Source organism: Varroa destructor, unplaced genomic scaffold, assembly GCF_002443255.2.
Source record: "Varroa destructor unplaced genomic scaffold, Vdes_3.0 BEIS01000005.1, whole genome shotgun sequence".
In the NCBI taxonomy this organism is placed as follows: Eukaryota; Metazoa; Arthropoda; class Arachnida; order Mesostigmata; family Varroidae; genus Varroa; species Varroa destructor.
Window position 1 is genome coordinate 21,159,943 of NW_019211458.1, and position 14,282 is coordinate 21,174,224.

Consider the following 14,282-nt stretch of genomic DNA (forward strand, 5'->3'; position numbering starts at 1 on the left):
CTCAGAATAGTTCAATATAATTCTGCAATTTTCTTGTTGCTTGCTTCACACGAGTATGGTTCATTTAAGTTTAGTAATAACCATCGATAAAATGATTACTCCAAATATAGCTACTTAAGTTCTGTAACCATACACTAAAAAAAAAAATACCTTTTGTCTTCCAAGAGTTTTTTTCTTATGGTCTAGTCAATCGTATTCAGCATTACTCAAATCAGTAGGATATTTACGCGTCACCGCCTACCGTCACACCTGTGCTCCGATTTGATATAGTTATACTATAAACGTTTCAGTAAGGTTAAATCTAGCCACGTTTCTCGACCCATATACACAGTCACAATTACGTCAGGAAAGAATTATTTGACTACAAAAAGATCCCGGCCGGTTTTTAGGCTGGTGACTGAATTGGTGGGCGTGGCAGTAAAAAGTGCACTAGGACTAGTAAATACTCCTATTAATATATTCGTCTCCTCTCGATAAATATTTCTCCACGCCGCATGTGGCAATAGATTTTCATAGCCGTATAGATCTGAAATAGATTTACATCACCTTCATTCTGAATAAGCCTCATCGTAAAAAACGAATAGTTTTGTCATCATTTAAATTAAATGCTTACTGTTGCATTTATCCGTAATTAGAATTACAAGTACTCGGCTGCAGAGAGAAATCAGCATACAGGTATTTGATGAAAAAAAACGATTACTGGGTCATGCCGAGAACCCACCATTCGTTCTAAACAAAGGTAGGTCAAAATCAAAATCAGGCGGGTACAAAAGGCGAAATTAAACGACGCCTAATTTCAGGTCAGTAAGACCAATCGAATTGACATTGCCATGCTTAGATTCCGTGATATATATATATATATATATATATATATATATATATATATATATATATATATATAACGATATTTTTGGATACACCCGTTTTCCGTAAATGCGAAAAAAATCCCATCAACAGATTTTCGTCACATTTTCAAAATGCACACATGAGAGTCCATATTGTTGCGTCGGATCTCTTGCCTTCCACTCCACATCTTGTCTTCACTATGTCTGGGCAAATTAACGCAAGCAATGGCAGCGTTTCAGAAGTTGCCACCATAAACAGTACATCACTGACACCAGCACAAGGTAATAGAAAATTCTTTTATTCCTGATGAGCGGCATTAAATGCAACATCCGAGTCGTCCTTCCTCTCTATACTGTTACGTGTCTAGCGTTTTTTACGTCACGTGTCTAGCGTTTTTTTACGTCAACTACCACAAACACTAGGTATTACAGTGTCGATTGCAGAAGCCACAAAAGCACCGATGGTCGTAGGTGCCGTCAAATGTAATCTATTGCTCGTACCAGCATCAGAGAGATTTGTAATAGGGATAAACTTCATTTTGTCTCATTAAATTAGTCTGCTTGACAAATAATAACACGACAGGGCGGAATGTTACAGAATAAAACCCAATTTGTTTATTGTTAGTCACACGAATCTTTTCTGCTGTGTGCCCGTCCGTGTATACTATGTGTCTATGTTTGTAAACCTCTGTGTTTACCTGATTAAACGTAACTAATATAATATATGTATATATTATGACGAGAACATTGATACAAAAACGGCCAACAGCGAACAGTATCACTACGCTTACACAGGTGTAACAAACATTCTGTAGATCTGTTCGCCTGTCTGCCATTATATGTGATTATAGTAATTATTATACACGCGTATACAGACAAGTTACAATACACGTTCCGCGCTCCAAGCAAGTTGTCTCCACTGGTTCTCTTGATAGCGGGTAGCTGCGTCACCTCTTTGTCATCATTAGCATCTTCAAATGTCATGTCTGTTCATGCACGACTAGCTGCTTCACACTGTTGCTGCTGCTGTCGTGTTCACTTGCTTTATTTTCCCAGCAATAATTTGCGCGCATCATCGACGTCAACGTGTTGTTGTTGCTGAAGCTTGTGTCGTCACCGCAGTTATCGGCTTTGCTTCTGACGTCGGTAGTGACGGTCGCCTACTCCAAAGGTTCGCTTTTAGGACAATTAAACAACGGCGACGCCGGAACCCGCAGCGGCCACTACTAGCGTTACATACTAGTCGAAAGAACATTACACGTCGAAAAATCTGCTCTGATTGCTAAAGGAAGGCGTCTTTCGCGCACATTTCCCAGTGTCGCTCCCACCTGAGCTCCTGCCAACGACGGATATTTTCCCGCCAGCCGTCCAAAAGGGGCGCGCTTTTCACGTCGCACATCTTTAATAGGTGTCGACATAGCTGGTCCGAACTTTCGAACAGAAGGCCTGTGGAGTTTGGCTGAACCAGTTCGGAAATACAACGATAATTCCAGGCGAGAACTGGAACACAGCATCCAAACATGTCCGCGATCTTCATCGGTAGATCAAGTGAACTTGAGCTCTTGTGAAGACAGACTCCGAGATCGCATAGCGATAAGACGAAGGGGTAGTCTTCGATTTCGAGCCATGGCGTCATGATCTTAACTTTGTTAAGTTTTAGTCGAGAAATTTTCTCCACGTAAAACTCTTTTTGAGGACCCTGCCCGGTGACGATGCAGATGATGGATGACGCCTCAGGCTGAGCTGCCTTGTCATATTTCTTCAGTGCGGCGAAGAGCAAGCCGAAATCTTCGTCCTCTGTCCATGATGTGGTGCTAACCAGGAGCAGTGGTCGTTCAGTCCGCGGTTTGAGTATCACTTTTCCAGAAGGCTCTCGCCTCGTGAGTACCGTATTAGTGGCACTTTCGGCCAAATCTGGCATTCCTGAAATGCCAGGCGTTACTGATAGCCTGACCAGCACTTCGTGTACTTTTTTCAAACATTCCTGTTTGCCCCATTCAATGGGTTGAAACCTTGCCGGTGGCTTGTCGTGTAGAACAGTAATATTTACTATGCCCTTACTAGCTAGGTCGGACTTCATTGCTTCGGATACGCAGAACCCGCATTCGGCCTTTGCCCCAAAATAAAATTCGATAAATCGGTACAGTTTCACAAGAATGCTTTCTTCTCTCAAGCTCATACCTAGGATGGTGAAGCCGTAATTGTGCCAGTCAACAATAAACTTTGCTCCGCGAATTTTACAAGCAAGCCACACACAAGGGACAGCCGGAACGCTTGGGGGGTTCTGAACAAGAATTGCTCGAGGTCGAGGTATTCGAATCAGTAAATGCCACAACAGCATCACGGTCTGGAAGACCGTTTTAGTCACATAGCGGAGGAGACGCGGCCAAAATAACAGGCGCAGATCTTTTATAAGGTTTATGTGGACTTTATCGTGATTCTGCAATTGCCTAATAGGCGGTGAGCCCTGTGCTGCCACCACAGAAACATTGTATCCGTGATTAGCTAACGAAAGCGTGTGGTATTGCATTCGCGGGGATCGACCGAAATCGCCCACGACGACAACAGCGATATTCCCGAGCTCGTCCCCCATCTGAAACAAATCATTTATTAGATCTGGCATATAAGATGGGAAAGTGTATGAGCGAACCCAAAATACATTAAAACAAACCGTTCATTAATCCGACTAGAATTTGTACAATGTATGGAACAACTGAATTAGACAGCACATTGAAAAATATAAGTGATCATCAAGTAGTATAATCGTTATATAAAAATCATTGAATCAGTGTTTGTGCAATACATCAACATTTTATCGTTGTTTTTGGGAAACATCGTAATTAAGTATAGGCTTTCTCTACCCTAAGAATTTGCTTGCATTCTAGAGCTCAGTCGACTGAATAGTACGTGCGCTGAATAGCGTAACGCCAAGTTCACGGACAAATGGAGACGATATGTCACGTGTTCAGAAATATCTGCTTTTGTTAGAATACAAAGCGTTTTGAAGTCAAACTTATGTCAGCATTTTTTATAAAAAAAAAAAACGTACACATGTTTTTATAGCAGCAGAAAGGAATGTATGATGAGTGGTGCATAAATGTGCAATCGAGTCATTTTATTATAAACATTTTTGGATCTAATTTTTGAACTTCGAAGTCAATCATTTGTTAGTAAGTTATACAACACAACAATGCACATTAAAATATGGCTCAATGGTGGCAATAACTGCGGGAAATTTCAATCAAGTGCTGCTGGATACACTGTTTTCCATTTTACTCTTTCTCAGCCACTTAGAAATAAAACAACACTAAATTAATATTACGAACTGGTTTTGTGTTCCAGCATAGAGCTGATTGTGTTCCTATAATTTTAACAGCAAAACTGGCCACGTGCCCTGCGTGATTCAAACTACTCGATACACGTTGCCACCATTATGTATAGACGTCTGCACAAAAGCGATAGACGCAGCGTGGTACAAACGAGGTCGAAACGGCATAGCCGCGTGCTAGATAAGCACACGTCAGCAGCGCTACTGACCGGTTGCTTCTGTCAGAAACGGTACTGTCTTCCTGTTGTATTAAGACTCTCTGGTGTTACTTGATTTCTCACCTTTTCGCGGTTGCTGTAAACTGCGTTTCAGAAGCCGAGGCGGTTCTCTTCGTCTTTTTGCCTGCACAAGTAGCCGTAGCGACAGTGGTACTAACGGTTAGTCTTGGTGTTTTCGCTATTGTCGCCGCCGTCGTTGTATTAATCGTAGTTGTTTCTTGGACTTCGCTGCTGTAATCGCGTCCGTCGTGGGGGGGGGGGGGATGTCAAGATGTATAAAATTCGCTCTGCTAACGACGGTGAAGGCGGTCACGCTAATCCCTTATAGTTGAATAGTTCGCAGGACGTCACACGCAAAGGCACACATGCTGCTGACAACAACAACAACTACCCGGTTCCCCGACAGAGCCTAAGCGAGCTTTCGAATGCACGAATATTTTAAGCTTTCACTCATTTACTCTCTTTTTCTTCCTCTAAACTTTTCATAAACATGGACCGATTCTTCTGAACGTGACAGGTTATTCGAAGTGAGCTACATTCACTGTGGCATGTGATCGCACGAAACGTCTTTTAGTACATTTTCTGCGCGTATGAACGTAAATAAAGTCGGTTCCCTTGTCTAGCTTAATTTTAGTAAAGCTCTGTGTACATTCGGGTCTGCTACGTTCATGGCCGACGTCTGCCGCCGCTATTCCTCGTCGATTTATCTATTGGGCTATTTGAGTTAAATCGTGTGCGTGCGTCTACAGTGAGAGAAGAGTCGAACGACTACGCGATGCATCAATTGACGGGCCAGGTTATGCATATCTGCTCTCTTCAGTATCTAGCTGGATACTAGGTGTGTGCGTATCGAATAGAACAGAAAAGAATAGTACGGCGAACAAGTACGGCATCCGCGGGGTGCAATAATGAAAGATTCCTTTTTTTCTTTGGCTGGTTGACTCTTCTACCGCCTGTGTTACTGCGACAAAGCTGCTACTATCGCCGTTAGCTGTATGCGCCACGAGATATAATGGATGTTCGAACAGGACCATGAGCACAATAATGGTAACATACATCTATACCTGCTGTAGGCGTCAGACTAACATGTACGCTTGTTGTGCAATGTAATGATCTACGGTTCAGCTAGACATAATAGTCATTATTGTACGGTATGACGTGTAAGTTATGGGCTCTCGGAAATCATAAATAGTCGAATGTGTTATAGCCAATCAAGAGAACAGTGCACTCGTATCCCTTTTTAGAAGGTTATAAATTTACTAATGATATATAGAAAAAACACAGTCTCGATGACTTGGCTTATCCCGGTAAAGATCTGCGTTTGTTGGCGCTGTGTAATCGCTGTGTGTCAAAGCTAATATGAATATAGAGAAGAAAGCTGAAGTCATAACAGTGTGCATTGTTGATTTTTTACGGCAGCATTAGTAGACCGAATGACCGACTACTCAAAATCCGTTTCATGCCATCACGTACCTCAGTGAATGTATCTCATTTCGAATAACCTTTCACGTTCAGAAGAATCGATCCATGTTTATGAGCAATTTAAAGGAAGAGAAAAAGTAAATGAGTGAAAGCTTAAAATATCCGTGAATTCGAAAGCTTGCTTAGGCTCGAAGAAGTAGTAGTTGCTGTCAGCAGCATGTGTGCCTATTGCTTGTGCCGTCCCGCGAACTATTCAGTTATAAGAGATCAGCATAACTGTTTTCACCGTCCTTAGGAGTGCTAACTTTATTACATCTCGATGGTGAACCGCAGCCGACATCGACGATTCTTCTGAACACGACAGGTTATACGAAGTGAGATACATTCACTAACGTACGTGATGGATTTTGAGGAGTCGATTATTCGGTTTACCAACGGTGCCGTGAAGGATGAACTGCTGTGATTTCAGCCTTGTTCTCCATGTTCACGCTAGCTTTATTGACATTTCTAACTCCTTGCTGCCATAGCCAAAGCTTGAGGTCATAAGATCTGCGACTCGAAAAATAAACGCATGGGCCAAGTACACGAATCAAGAACCCCTGGCTACAAAAGTACACATCGCCAACGAAAGATAAGACGGTGGGCTTCCTCTTCACTGGGATAAGCCAACTCGTCAGGACTGTACTTTTATCTATCATTTGTACATTTGTAAGCAAGTAGCCTTCTAAGAGTGCACCGTTCCCTTGATTAGTTATACCACACTCGACCAGAAATTACTTCCAAGGGCTTATGATCTGCATGTTATACTGTACAACAATGACCTTTATGTTTACAGAACCGTGGATCATTGCATTGTACCATAAGCGCACTTGTTGGTCTGACGCCTACAACAAATACAGATCAATGTTGCCGTTATTGTTCTCGTAATCCTGTTCGAACATCCATATCTCGTGGCGCATACGGCTAACTGTGGCAGCAGCCGCTTTATCGCAGTAACACAGGCGATAGAAAAGTTAACCAGCCAAAAAAAACTTCCTATCATTGCACCCCGCAGGCGCCGTACTTGTTTTCAATGTTCGCCTTACTATATTATTTTTTTTTGTTCTGTTCAATACGCACACACTTATTATCCACCTAGACACTGCAGAGAGCAGATATGTATATCTGCTGCAACCACCCGACTGTCCGTTAATACCGGCCCGTCAATTGATGCATCGTCTAGTCGTTCGACTCTTCTCTCACTGTAGACGCACGCACACAATTTAACGCAAACAGCCCAATAGACAAATCGGCGCGGGATGGCGGCGGCAGACGTCGGCCGCGAGCATAGTGGCCTCGAATGTACACAGTGAGCTCTACTAATATTAAGCCAGATAAAGGAACCGACCTTATTATTTACGCTCATACGCATAGAAAGTAAGCTAAAAGACTGCACTGGTCACCATACACAATTCACTAACAACGGTCATTATTCCATTATTGCCAATAGCTCTGCCACACACCAAAACCATTCACAACGAATATAGAAAGTGCTGCTCACCTAGCAAGAACAACGATGACAGTTGAAGTAGAAATGTTAGTGGCCGCGTTAGCAACAGTTCTATTAGGGGGTATTTTATAGGTTGACTCGAGCGGACGAACGGTGCAGCTAATTTTGGCTTTGACTTTGTGCCCCGACTTGAATATTTTCCTGTAATAAACAAGCTACTAGGTCAAACTTACCCTCGACGCTCCGTTGGCCGAGATGGTTGCTCCAGCCCTGTGTCGTAACGACTTCCTTGGAGGTTACAACCGTGATAAGTTGTTGGACAATTTCACAAATTTCGTACACGACTTCGTCCGAATACACAGCACAGCACCTTTCAGCGCACAACTTCAGAAAACAACACCCACCAGCTGATCGGCGCATGGAAATGGCTTTCTACAACAAACCTTTGATCTTTGCTCGGAATTCTCTATCTGATACTAAGGAACTCTCTTGTAAACTCGAACTGATTTGCGACTTGGCAGAAATTCAGGGTTCGCCACTACATATGGCTGAGATATCAAATAATCAGGGGTGTCGTTTGCGGCCGAAGGAAGCCCGCGAAAATTTAAAATTTTCTTTTTGTGTGTTTGCCGAATAGGGTATAATGCCTCGAAGATTTCAATACATTCAGTGCATAGTACGCTACTTTTGATAAAAGAAGTCCGTAGTTGGTGAAATTTGATTCTTCATTGCAAAACAAAAAACATCGTTATTATTTTCGCTATGTGAGACCTAGTTGTAAAAAATAACATCGATTTTTGTAGAGCACCAAGAATTGAACTAATCTTTTGAAGATCAGTTGTTGATAAAGGTAAAAGAAAACTAACATCTTGCGAAGTACAATTAAATATTGTAGAAATATTAAGAACCAATAAACAATGACCGCCTCATGGGCTAAATGCGCGTATCGCAGATATAATCACCTAGACAAAAATTCAAATATCGCAAATAATATTAAAAATCATTAAGAAAGAAAAGCTTAAATAAATTTTTCAAACTAAGGCACAATTACTTATAAATACGGATAATCGAGAATGTTGGATCGAGGAAAAGGTTGAAGCCCCTAGTTGATTCAAAATCTTCGTGTGGTTTCGTGTTTGGAAGTTGTACCTCAAGCAGGAGCTAACTATCGACATACTGAGCGAAGAGAGATCGCACACCAGAATCACTCTTAGATGAAAAGTGGTTACCAGGGTCATTACTGTAACAGCGAGGAAACAGAGTTAGGTAGTCTTCAATATGTTTTAGAAGAATATTGAAGACTGTACAAAACTGTATGAGAGTTGTGAGCCGTATTCGAAGTTAATACACGATACTTTTAAAATAGATATTAGACTAATATCGTAATGTTCAGTCGTATATTGTATCACAATTCATCTAGGGTAAGCTTTGTTATTGTTTCGCTACTGGTGAATGTAAGATACTGTTGATTTCTTTGATGCAAAAAAATGAAGAGACTAATCCAGACGATGGATTACGATTGCGGGGCCTAAGGCATTATTATGTTTATGTTTTTTTTTTTAATAATGATATCATAGCTTATTGAGAGGCTTGCACAGAAATGTCTACAAAATAAAATTTGTAAGAAACCGACTTCACTGAATTAAATATTTAATGATTCGACGGTGTGCAATTCAAAAGTATCTTGGTAAGATCCATTTCAAATTGATATAGGCATTTCTTAGTAATGAATAGTAGGTACACGGCGTAACAGGTACCGTGTAAAATTTATTCCGCGGAAATTCTATGTAGCCTATTTTATATGTAACCATTTAATAATAGTTCCTAACTAAAACACTATGCTGCATAAATAAAGGAAAAACATTTGTACATCAGCTCGAAAGGCAAGTAGTAACGTGTGCAGACTTGCCTTCCGGTTTTCGTATCAATATATCGAACAGAACGTCGCACACGAAACGTACATAGAGTGTATACAAATTTAGACGTATTTTAGTTTACAACATGGTGCATTGTACAATTAATATTTATCTTATAACACGTTTCAGCTTTATCCTCAAATGTTCTATTCACTTTAATGTTCGTTATGGCCTAAAATACACAATATTGTTGACTTTCAGGTAAAAATTCTCGTCGTTCCGACCATTAGCCGCCATCGTTCTGGCCCTTATAACGCCATGTCACTTTCTGTAAGAAACTTGGAGTATGCCACACAGGTTGTTAGTTTAAACGACAACTGCCTATTATATATTATCAGTTTTGGCTGTTAGTTGGTTTGGTCGTTTAAAATGTCCAACGTGAAGTAGTTGCTCTGATCTTATTTTTCTTTGGTTGCTCGTAAAGTTCTATTCCTAGCTGTTATATGTCATATGCTTGCCAACTGTTTTTTTTTTGTTTAAATTTTTTATTCAAAAATTGAGTCTTTTCTTCCCCGTTACACGTCATTGTCGTTATTACAAGTAGTCCGACAGGGTAAAGTGGGCGCGGAGCGAAGCCTCTTCTCGTTACGTATAAATGACGACTAATAGCACACACAAAATAAATTCAGCAGATTCTTTGTGGCCAGTTCAGAAACGGGTAAACGCAGGTAGCAGACTTTTATTAATTGTACTTATCTACGGAATCGACCTGATAGGTCGATAGCTGATATTGTACCAAAAAAAATTCTTGAAGTCGTTACCTTTTTCGTAATAATAACTTAAATCCAACCAAATTAACAAATTTTTGTCATGATCGACCCAATGGGGCGTAAGGAGCTTTTAACTCTTGCCACTACCCCCGAGTCGTTTTATGATCGACTTTCCAGTTAAACCATAGGCTTCAACAATATCTTGCCATTCCCTAAAGCTAATTGAGGCGATGACCGTGTAATCAACCTGTGAAAAACAGTCACCACTAGCCATTTGGCAGTCGACTTGCTCTTCCTCGTCATTTTGATTGCTGTAAACAGTCCTTGACCTCAAAGGTTCATCTTGATCATTTGTTCTTTCTTCCTTCTGTGATCTGCCTGTGCTTCTTCTATAGCTCGCTGCAATATTCCGTTTTTGCGTTGTCTGTTGACTCGTTACGAAAGACAGTGAAGGCCCACCCTCGTCGTCAATGTTGAACTCAACCTGATTCTGTTTAACTAGGAAGCTGCAAAATAAATTTATTGTTCTAATTACTATTATTTTCAATTGGAATATCTGGCTCATTCCGCACGAAAATGACCTCAAATATATTTGGGTTAAACTACATAAATACAAAAGAAATTTACAAGGACGAACAAAGCAAATTATGACAACCAATCTCCAACAAATGTCGCGACTGGAATCGCATGTAATGACGTATTGATGCGTTCAACTATGACACGATACCTTTTCTGTCCTTCAATATTACATGATGACCCTATCTCCGTCATTATCAAGTATATTGTAGATCGTAAACATAAGCAAGCAAACCGTATAATAATTTCCATCATTGATATTTATCACCTGAGATGGAAGATGTTTTCAACTGTTGCTGAAAATGATTCAGGGTCGATGACGAACTCAAAGAAATCAACTGGCATTAGCCCCTTGTCATGCAACTTTCGAATAGCGCGAAAGATCCGATCCACAGCTTTCGTTGTAGGCTCTTCTAAACCGTCTGTTGAAGCAATTTGGCGAACTTCTGTTCGTCCCTCAGTCCTCTGACTTTGCATAGCAGCCTGCGTCAGAAAATGCATTAAGAATGATTCATAAAAATTAACGAGATCTTTGCCCATTTACCTTACACGCAAAGGCGTTAAAGTATAGTATAATATGGTACAATAATAGAGTAGCATAGTTTTATATTTCGTTATTTATCCTTATTGTCTAGTTTTAATCCAATTTTACGTTGACACGACGACTTGTACCACTCACGTACAAAGCAGTATTCCACCTAAAGGTACTGTTATTTGGAGGCAGCATAGCTAGTGAAAAATATCACTGGTGCATAACGAGTTGGTTTAATTCATCAAAGTCAAATTTAGTTGTTGATTAACACGTTTTTTGCAGATGGACTTACCCTCCGCCGAACTTGTTTCTCTTTGAGGTCATCGCAATTAAATGAGCCGGCGATTGGCGTTTTTGGTCTAGCGTCTCTTCTAGGGACCATCCGAGACAAAAGACAAAAATTATCTATAGAGGATGCTTTTGAGGAGGAGGAACTACGGCCACTAAGAATTCGCCGTAGATGCATCAGGAAATCAGAAGTGTTGTAGTTAACTCCAGAGATCGAAAGCTTGCTCGACGCCTTGACGGCTAAAGTATAGGGGGCATGCAAAGACGGGTACGAATTGTTAAAACAAAATAGAGAAGGCTAGGAAAATTAACTGGAATGTTAAGTGTAAGATGACTGTTTTATTTTATTCAAGATAGGTGAACCGTATATGTAAAGGTTCTAATTTCTTGGCAAATCCAGTAAGAACTTGATTTATGTGCTTCTTAAAGTCCATAGGGTCTAGGCAAAATGGATCCTCGTACCTGACCTATCATATGTATAGTTGCAGTAATCCAATCCATAAATTATACAGCTAGACGACTAAAAGCTAATACCTTCGGCCGGCCCAGTTACACGTCAATACTAGAGCTCAATGTAATAAACGCGTACGCATCGCAATTCGGTAATTTTGATCGATTACCCGAGTACCGTATTTATCTCATACTATTGCTAAGTAATTTTGAAGAAACTAGAACAAATTTACCATGCGGTGTTCTCTTCTAGTTCAAAAATTCCTGCATTATGGCATAAAAATTCGGCAAAAAAATATCGTGTTTCAACATTGTTATCTCAGACGATACAGTCGAGTACATTTATACATTAGATCTATTAGAGGTAAACTGATTATCAGGCAATAAGGCAGATCATATTCTACTAGGCAGTGTAATAACAATATATATTATATATTGTGCATATATAATACAATAACATAGGAAAAACGTAAGCGATTTCTCCTCTTATATCGAACGGGACTTAAGTACTTGCTATGTAGCCTCCACATTCTGACTTGGCAAATAAAAGGGCGTTTAGCTAAGAACCATCACGATCCGTTTTGGTCATCGTTAGTGCCAATGATCGTCATCTGTACTTAACAAAAAGCTCGTTCCGTCAGCAAACACCCATAATACGGAATCGGCTGACACGACGATATTAGATTTTCAGTACGAATAACGCCTATTTGTCGTCCACACTTAGCTTGACATAGTTACACAATGAATCGAGCACATGCGAATAGGTTGACAAAGTCAATATACTTTCGTAGAAGCCGCAAAATTCGCATCCAAAATCCTGTCTCCAATGTGTATAGAGGCGTTTTTACTCTCATCAGCCTATTTAATATTACAGATCCTGCTTATGTCATACTCATTAGTATTACTATGTGCGATCTGCGTGATAGGCAGGTCCCTCTAATCTCTCCACAAATTCTCTAAATTTTTTTTGTCCTCGACTGTGTCAGAATTGCACCCAGCACCTGTTCTCTGGCCCTACTATTATTTTGATTTAGGAATATTGGGGTTTACTAGCTGACGGGACTAAATTGTGCGAGAAGCGTTTTATTTTGTCAGCGCCGATAGGATAGAAATGTATACCTTTCTGTCCGAGAATGACGGCAAGTCTCGAATCCAGCAAAGCTTCTGGAACTTCCTTGATTTGTGCTGCCAACTGATTGCTCTTTTTGATGAGCTCGGGATCAAGGCGAAGGTCATCTTGCTGGGCTTGGTCGGTTAGGTCTAAGATAGCTGAGCGTAGAATCCGTCGTTTTTCGCTTTCTTCAACACTCTCTCGCCGACCAAGATCTTCCAGCGACGACATTTTTTGTTCTGCTAAAAATCAGATAAATCATTCTACCTAACTATAGAATTTTTCTATGATGAAATACTGTTTTTCACAAAAACTTTTTCGCGTCAATATTCACAAGTCTAATCAGACATACATGACAATAATTTGGTTCTACCGTTTATTTAATATTGAATAAAAAATATTAATTATAGCTACGAGCTAACATGGGCGTCATGGCAACGGATTCATGCTATTGACAGGGTCTTCTGATACAATACGTATCAAAATCAGCATAAAACTAATACATGTATATATATATATATAGCAAAGTTATTTAATAAACTTACAGAAGCCACACTTCTTATTATCAGCACTTTATGTTAATCCCAGCCTCGATCACTGCAATTGGATTAGCTATTAAAATACAAATTCTATTTACTTTGTTGAGGTCTAGTAAATATAGAATGATCGATTCACGTCTACGCTTACAATACGCACAGACTGCAGGAACAAGCTGAGTATTTACTGGAATAAAGTTTCCCGCCAACAAGCACAATAGAGCGTGTGGTACGGCTACTACCCCCCTCGCGCAAGCTAATATTTCACCAAAAATAATAATAACTGCACTATCTCAGGACGCTGCTGTATAGCTGTGTCTCATGATAACGAACAGAAGTGTCAGAAAACGTGCACCCCAGATTATATTGGCGTTGCAACAGTCTAAAATAGCCGTAAAAGATACACCATTTCCATCGTCGAAACTGGCAACGGTGGTCAGTTTAATTTAGCAGCGGAACCCACATTTAGTAAATCTTGCATTCTCTAGCAGCATATGAACTTCAGCAACGACGGCGCATATAGATTTGTCTTACGTAACGGTGTATAGACCTCTCTTGCACTTATAAACAGAATATTCATACCTCGAGTTGTTCAAATTAACAAGACAACGCTCACCTGTTTTTGGTTCACTCTCACTGAACCGTACCACAAACGTCTTCTATTTTCACCTAGTAAACTATTCCTCTGATCATTTTCTAGGTAATGAAAAAGGCACTAATAAAATTTATTATATCTGTCAGAAGGGTCATTGTTAAGTGTTCATGTGGTAAATTTTTTTTTAGTTAACTATATATATGCAGATCCTTGCCTCGTAGAATTCATAATTATCAGACTCTTCATATTTTAATTTGGGCGCGAAA

At 40.2% G+C, this 14,282-nt stretch overlaps 2 protein-coding genes and 1 long non-coding RNA gene across 15 annotated transcripts; 1 reads left to right on the forward strand and 2 right to left on the reverse strand.

Annotated features, from left to right (window-relative positions):
• Positions 1-1,432: 1,432 nt before the first annotated feature.
• Positions 1,433-7,677, reverse strand: Alg1 (ALG1, chitobiosyldiphosphodolichol beta-mannosyltransferase). Of its 6 annotated transcripts, none has more exons than XM_086990740.1 (3): positions 7,536-7,677; positions 4,455-4,809; positions 1,433-3,438 (listed from the first exon to the last, which is right to left on the reverse strand). In XM_086990740.1, exon 3 carries the CDS (start codon positions 3,436-3,438, stop codon positions 2,128-2,130), a length of 1,311 nt encoding a protein of 436 aa, XP_086846866.1. In that variant the 5' UTR covers positions 4,455-4,809; positions 7,536-7,677; the 3' UTR covers positions 1,433-2,127. The 6 variants fall into 6 exon arrangements, with proteins under 6 accessions (XP_086846866.1, XP_022662325.1, XP_086846868.1 ...); XM_022806590.2 differs by having other exon boundaries at positions 4,455-4,622; positions 7,536-7,674; XM_086990742.1 differs by having other exon boundaries at positions 4,455-4,712; positions 7,536-7,674.
• On the forward strand, positions 6,827-10,101 carry LOC147755417 (uncharacterized). 2 transcript variants are annotated; one of them, XR_015328877.1, is made up of 2 exons: positions 6,827-7,229; positions 9,420-10,101. It is a non-coding gene; the product is annotated as an uncharacterized LOC147755417 (long non-coding RNA). The 2 variants fall into 2 exon arrangements; XR_015328876.1 differs by lacking the exon at positions 6,827-7,229 and adding an exon at positions 7,657-8,152.
• Positions 9,034-14,214, reverse strand: Nse4 (SMC5-SMC6 complex kleisin component Non-SMC element 1). Of its 7 annotated transcripts, XM_086990753.1 has the most exons (6): positions 13,885-13,903; positions 13,431-13,482; positions 12,894-13,127; positions 11,329-11,564; positions 10,773-10,987; positions 9,034-10,434 (listed from the first exon to the last, which is right to left on the reverse strand). In XM_086990753.1, the coding sequence occupies exons 3-6, from the start codon at positions 13,114-13,116 to the stop codon at positions 10,059-10,061; spliced, it is 1,050 nt and encodes a 349-aa protein (XP_086846879.1). In that variant the 5' UTR covers positions 13,117-13,127; positions 13,431-13,482; positions 13,885-13,903; the 3' UTR covers positions 9,034-10,058. The 7 variants fall into 7 exon arrangements, with proteins under 7 accessions (XP_086846879.1, XP_022664937.1, XP_022664938.1 ...); XM_022809202.2 differs by lacking the exons at positions 13,431-13,482; positions 13,885-13,903 and adding an exon at positions 14,038-14,214 and having other exon boundaries at positions 12,894-13,124; XM_022809203.2 differs by lacking the exons at positions 13,431-13,482; positions 13,885-13,903 and adding an exon at positions 14,038-14,214.
• Positions 14,215-14,282: the final 68 nt, after the last annotated feature.

Coding starts and splice junctions, on each gene's coding strand:
- Nse4 (XM_022809199.2), bottom strand. CDS start 13,915: ATGCTGCTAGAGAATGCAAGATTTACTAAAT. Junction 13,128..13,884: donor GAATGCAAGATTTACTAAAT/GTGGGTTCCGCT, acceptor TCTGATTTTTAG/CAGAACAAAAAATGTCGTCG. Junction 10,988..11,328: donor AGAAACAAGTTCGGCGGAGG/GTAAGTCCATCT, acceptor TTTCTGACGCAG/GCTGCTATGCAAAGTCAGAG.
- Alg1 (XM_022806592.2), bottom strand. CDS start 3,438: ATGGGGGACGAGCTCGGGAATATCGCTGTTGTCGTCGTGGGCGATTTC.